Consider the following 6500-nt stretch of genomic DNA (forward strand, 5'->3'; position numbering starts at 1 on the left):
GGGTAAAATTGGGGACCTCGGCTTATACTCGGATCGGCTTATATTCGAGTATATACGGTAAGTGGTTTGTGTAGGAATCAGGAATTACAGAAATAACTGTTATGGGAAAATAGACAAGTTTGAAGGAGCCACATTCCTTGGCTGGATTGAATTTTTCTAGGCCTGTGTTTTAATGCCTGCTGAAGTTGCTCCTTGTTAAGTAATCACAACCTGATTTATTATGGAACATCTGCAATATGAGAAATTAACTTACCTCTGCAGTAAGGTGCTTTCAAATCTCCTAGCTCACCTCTGCCTGATTCACTCCCTATTTATTCTCGTCCTTCTTGCCCTCCAAAATTCTGCTGACCTGGATTCTAGAGTGCTAAAGTGTCTTTATTTTGCATAGAGAAACCCTGGGTCATCATTTTTCAAGGCCAGCAAACATGTCCAAGACTGGCTTCATGTCCCAGAACAGAATTTGCCCAGGCTGTGGAACTGAGATCTAAGAGCTTTTTCTCCATCCATGGAGAAATAGAAGAAAAACTGACTATCTATAAACCAAAAGTGACCTTTTAAAGCAACCCCTATTATCATCTAAGAATGAAAACTCACCATTTCTTATTTACAGAAATGGGAGTAACTTCAAAGTTAAGTGAAAATGCCCATTTTAATATAAGCCTTTAATTCTTTTCCATTTAATTAAAAGATTTTATGAAAGGTCACCATTGCAATCAAAATATACAAAGGCTAGTTACAATATTAAAACTCTATTTCAGAATACTTAATCATTTTGTTCATTAACATTCTTTCTAGATCCACTAATAAAGTCTGTTTCAAACTGAGCTTAACCCCTAATGATTTCATGAACCCATCCATAGAATTTTCTCAGTAACCATACCAAAGTATACTACCCTCTCTCAGAATGATTTTTCAGCTTTCCATGCTATACACTTGGGATTCTTTGACAGCCTCCCATCCAATTTCTAATCAAGTCTGACTCTGCTTAGCTTCCATCTGTGAAGCCTCTCACTTTGAGCAATCTTTCTAGATAATAAGGTTCTGCCCTGTGGGGGATATTCTATACTTCCATCCACTGTGAGGGATTCTGAATTGCTGCAGTCTGACTGTAAAGGTCAGGCTATAAATTGTACTGACTTTGTGAGCTTTATGCAACATGTCTGAGGGTTTATAACAGGGGGTATCCAACCTTGGCAAGTTTTAAGACTTGTGGACTTCAACTTCCTGAATTCCCCAGCCAGCATGGAGAATGAAATCCACAAAACTTAAAGTAGCCAAAGCTGGACATTGCTGGCTTATAACCTACAACTTTCACTAACTACTGGAAGTCAAAAGGGAGCCATATGTCTCCCTTCCCAGGATGCCCAGTAGATATGGCCCTACCAGCTAGGTGTTCAGTTTCAAAGTAAAAGAGAACTTTGCAAAGAGAGATTGCAAAGAGAGATTGTAGGGAATTCCTCCACAAGAGTAGAAAAACTGCAAGAAGCTCTAAAGGAATACAAGAGGAATTTAAAGTCTTCTGTCTTTAACAATAAATTAGCTGAATCTACTTCAGTTGGGAAGTTTAATATTGGAAAAAAGGAATGTGCAGACTCATGGCCATGCCTGACTTTTTTTTTTTAACCGTACCCGGAGAAAACCTCTGGTGCAGACATAGGAAAGCATTTGTACCTTTATTTTTTTTTAAGGTATTAGGAATCTACTTTTTTCCTCACTGTCAAAACTTAGATTAAAATTTAAAGAACCTTTTAAAGAATTTGATTGAATTTGCTTTTGATTTGATCAAGAAGCTATAAAGCTTTGTTAAAAATAATAAAGCATCGCTCCCCACTCCTATCCCAATCCTGCTGGGAATTTTCCCTAGCCTGATACAATGGATACAGCTAACTTAATTCTCAGCTACAATGACTTTTTCCAATCCTGGAAAATAACAGGTTAAGGAAGACTGGTATATCGAATCACACATTACAAATTGTAAATTACATTTAATAATATGTAATACGTTGTAATGATATGTAGTACACGACATCCTATTTTACTATGCTATCAAAACTCAGGGTTTCTGCAAGAATTACAAGCCTATTTTACAATATTGTGGGACAATAAAATAATTCATAAAAAAGAAAGACATATTTCATTTCACATAGTTCTCAAAACTACGACAACAACACCCTTCCCTCGATTGACATGAATCTCCAAGATCAAAAAAAAAATACTTCTGAATAAGCCTGGATGCCAAAAGCATTCAAAAGATTTTAATGTTATTTTAATGGGGTTTTATGTTTTGGTGCAGTATACGCATAAGGAAACATCAAAAGAAGTAGTAAGTTGTACTCTACTGGATAATAAGGCAGAATAAAACCTGTTGATCATCCAGAACTTGGAGGTGTCCATTTCTGTGCAGATCCAAGCTGATGGACCAATCAACTCAAGAAGAAGGATTCAGTTTTACAATATTGCATATCCCTGGGTAGATATCTTGTTTCTAACAATACAACTTGATACTTATGAATAGTTTACACCAGGCCATGGCTATGCCTATAGGACAGACTGAACCAAAATTAGCCAAACAATTTCATCTTGTCATCTGGTAGACTCTGAGTGACATATACAACCATAACTGGGTTAAAGGAATAAAGACAATTCAGGTTGTCGTTGATAATTAGGATGTTGAAGGAGCAGAGATATTACGGAGGGTTTCCCTGCATCCTCTTTTCTTCACATCAAATATCCATTCTTTTGCCCGACTTTTACAGTTTACTGTAGTTGTCTATTCTTTTATTCTACTCTATAGCAACTCAAAAGAGACCCCTGCTGGATTCCTTACAAAATCGATTCTCAACTCCAGTCAAACAATTTACACTTCCAAGCGAACTTTTCACACCTTTTGCAGATAAAGTCTCCAACCTCATCAATAGTTCATGTTCTCCAAGATAGGCAGATAAAGAAACATAATTGTTTTTTCAGTGGCAAAAAAAACCCAACTCAAAATCCAGAAGGGGACGAACAAAACCCCTATTTGATGGCAGGAAAAACTTAATATTAAGTATACCTTTAGTTTTCTGGGAATGGCAATACCAAGAATGGTTCCTTAGGGTGGAACCTCTAGAAAGATTTGAAGCTCATCAAACAGAGTAGCCTTCCTGAGTTGTTTCTATCAACTCAGACATTTTCTGAACAAACTTGTTTTGTGTCTACAGGTGTTCAAAACCAGGGTATCATTTCACGATAGTGAGTTCAGAACAATTATTCTCTTTTCACTCGCTCCTTAGGATAACCCCTGAACACTTCACACAGCCTAAAAGAGGTTCCAAACCTATTTTATAGGTGGCCTCAGGCTTCCAATAAAGGAAGGGGAGGTTTTGGCTTATTGTTACAATTCCAGATAATTTATCTCAGCTGACTTACAATCAGTATACATCTGTGTATGGATTTTTAAAAATAAACCTTAGCATTGCATGGTTAATAAACACACCCATAATTATCGAGTGAGACAAACTGGGATGATTATAGGTAATCCAGTTAAGGAATCCTAAATGGGCAATCCTTTGCATTGAACTCAGCCCGACCAAGGGTCGGGACTCGATCCTTTACCCCTTTTAACCCAACTTCTCCGACCTTCGCCTGATCTTTTTCTTTCCCACCGAGAAACCCAAACCTTCAAGCGGATTATACTAAAAAGAAAAGAGAGACATCCGGAGTAGCGCGGGAAAACCCGATGCGGTTTCAACCCGCTTCAACAAAGCTCGAGCGCCGGCTAAGACGGCGCTCCCTTCCCTCAAGCCAGGCTTCCCACGTGGCCCCGGGCTCGGCCGGGCCGAGCCGCCCCGCCGTCGGGGGGTTTCGCTTGCGCGCCCTCTTCTCACCTGTCAATGCTGATCACGCAGAGAGTCATGATGGAGGCGGTGCAGCACATCACGTCCATGGCGATGAAGACGTTGCAGAAGACGCTGCCGAAGATCCACTCGCCGCCGATGAGGTCGGTCACGCTGACAAAGGGCATGACGGCCACGGCCACCGACAGGTCGGCCAAAGCCAGCGAGACGATGAGATAATTGGAGGGCTGGCGGAGCTTTTTGACGAAGCAGACCGAGATGACCACCAGGCAGTTGCCCGCGATGGTCAGCAAGGTGATGAGCGTCAGGGCGGCTCCGATCACCACTTTCTCCACGTTGCCGTAGTTCAGGATCTGCTCGCCGCACTGCGTGTCGTTGCCGGCGTCGCCGAAGCCCGGGCTGAGCGCGCTGGGACCGCCGGTGGTGCCGCTCCCGCCGACGCCGCCTCCGACGCCGCTGCCGACGCCTTCGCCTCCCCCTCCGGGGCCGGCGGTGACCCCTTGAAGAAGTTTCCCGCCTATCCCTAAACGGGGCGGATTCAGCGAGCCAGAAATCATCCTCGCCCCGCCGGTGTCGCCCAACGGCCGGGGAGGCTCCGGCGCCAAGGAGTCCAGGGTGCTGCTGCTGCTGCTGCTAGCCAAGACGGGGCAGCTGCTGGCGCCGTGGCAGACGAAGACCATATTGAGGAGGGCTACCCACGAAGCCCACTGCCGCCAGCCCGCATGCCCGCGTCTCCACGCGGCGGCGGCGGTTCCCAGCGCTCCGGCGTGCCCGGGCTGCTCCCGCCCACGCAGCCAGCCGCTTGCTCCGGCCGCCCAAAGCTGCGATTCGCTCCGGCCGCTTCACCTGGAGCCGGAGCCGCGCGCAGAGGCCAAGCACCACTTCCCCGCCGCCGAGGGCTCTGGCATAGTCTGCGGGGCTCCCTCCGGCGGGCGGCGGCGCGGCGGACGCAGAGCGAAGAGATCCGCCTCCACAGGGGGCAGTGCGAGCTCAGCGTCAGCCCAGCTGCTCGGCCCCAGGACCGGGCTCGCTTCCTAGCGCAGGGACCTCGCGGCGCTCGCTCGCCTTCAGTTCGACGGCGATGGCCAAAATCCCAAGTCTTGCCAGAGAGCGGGAAGTTTGCGGAGCGCAGGAGCGCTTCTGGCGGGGAGCCCGTCGGCGCAGGCCGTGGGGAGGGAGGGGGGGGAAAAAACAACGCTCACGGATGGAGGCTACTCCGAGGCGCGTCTCCCCTCCAGACGGTTCTGTTCCTGAGCGCCTCGAGCGTGCGCTTCAAAAAGTCTGGAGCACCGCGTAGAGAGGTTGCTTGCAAACAGACCTGGAAAGCTGCCCTTTCTTCGCTGCTCTCCGCTAGTCGGGCGGGTTTCTGCAGCCTCCTACGGGAACCCGGGGGTGGGGGCGGTGTTCCTATGATTTATACCGGTTTTTCTTTAGCTTCCTTGAATCGGTTTAACTGCGCCCCGCGCGGCTGGGCTTTCGGGTGGTGTCACAGGCGGCAGAAGAGCGGGGCGGTCTCGCAGTTTGAATGCGGGAGTTCAAGCCGGCGATTTGTGGCTTCCCTCTGGCTTCGTTTCTCTTCCCATCCAGCCGCACTTGCGGGTGGGGAAAGGACCTCCGTGGTTCGTAACGTTTAGGCGGGGCGGGATTTGGCCGTCTTTGGCCGCTTTCTCCCAGCCCATCCTGTTCCCCTCCGATGCGGCCGCTGGGATATGTTTCTTTAAATAGCGATGGATCTACTGGGGATTTCCAGTCCCTTCCTCCGGGTCTCCCCTTATTCCTGGAGCTGCCACTGCAGTGCAGAGATGCTGGGCTTTTTTTGTTTAAAGAAAGTTTATAACGAAAGAAGTATATGGAAAAAAGCAGTCTGGTTGAAATTTTTTTTTTTAAAAAAAAGAAAAGGTTGATCATTTAGGACAAAGGTCTCCAACCTTGGCAATTTTAAGCTGGAGGATTCCAACTCCCAGAATTCCCCAGCCAGCAAAGAATTCTGGGAGTTGGAGTCCTCCAGGCTTAAAATTGCCAAGGTTGGAAACCACTGATTTAGGAGAAAACAGACCAAGGTTAAAATAATAATTAAACACCCCTACCTTGATACTTCAGGAGATAGCTAGACCCATGTTTTTTTTAAAAAAACTAGGGTAGTGGGAGAAAAATTCACATTCACCTTCATTCGTGAAAAATACACAGTCCAGATGGAGTTCTGTTGCACATTTCCTGCTTTGCCCAGTTCTGTTTCAACCAGCTCTCCTTCCCATGCTCCACTTACCAGATAAAATTAGGGTGGGGGAGGGGTTGCCATGGGAGATGGAGAGTCCTAAATTTTAAAAAATAGGGGAAATGAAACTATACAATTTTAGCTATACAATTTGGGATGAACACCCTTGGAATGGGGTAGGAGTAGGAATGGATTTCCAGAGAGAGAAAAATTGCAGACTGCAGGAACCATTAGCACTACTCAGGTGACCCTGAGGACACAGATAAACCTCCAAGTGCTTCAAGGACCCTCTAAAAGGATGCAAATGACCAGCTGTCTGCGAAGAATATAAATCCTTCCATTCCTCACTATCCTATCAGAGTTGAAGAAGCTTCTTAGATGAGAAGTGAAACGTCTTCAAAGAAAAAACAAGAAAGTCCAGTTGCCTCCTGAAAAGCACCTTTGGAACA

General features: G+C 46.2%; 1 protein-coding gene across 1 annotated transcript in view; it reads right to left on the reverse strand.

Annotated features, from left to right (window-relative positions):
• HTR7 (5-hydroxytryptamine receptor 7) overlaps positions 1–5354 on the reverse strand; it is a 78887-nt gene extending 73533 nt beyond the window's left edge. The window contains exon 1 of the mRNA XM_058189269.1: positions 3867–5354. Within this exon, the coding sequence (XP_058045252.1) occupies positions 3867–4516 (650 nt within the window). The 5' untranslated portion in view covers positions 4517–5354. The remainder of the gene's footprint in view (positions 1–3866) is intronic.
• Between the last annotated feature and the right edge of the window lie 1146 nt (positions 5355–6500).

This window comes from Ahaetulla prasina, chromosome 6 (assembly GCF_028640845.1).
Source record: "Ahaetulla prasina isolate Xishuangbanna chromosome 6, ASM2864084v1, whole genome shotgun sequence".
In the NCBI taxonomy this organism is placed as follows: Eukaryota; Metazoa; Chordata; class Lepidosauria; order Squamata; family Colubridae; genus Ahaetulla; species Ahaetulla prasina.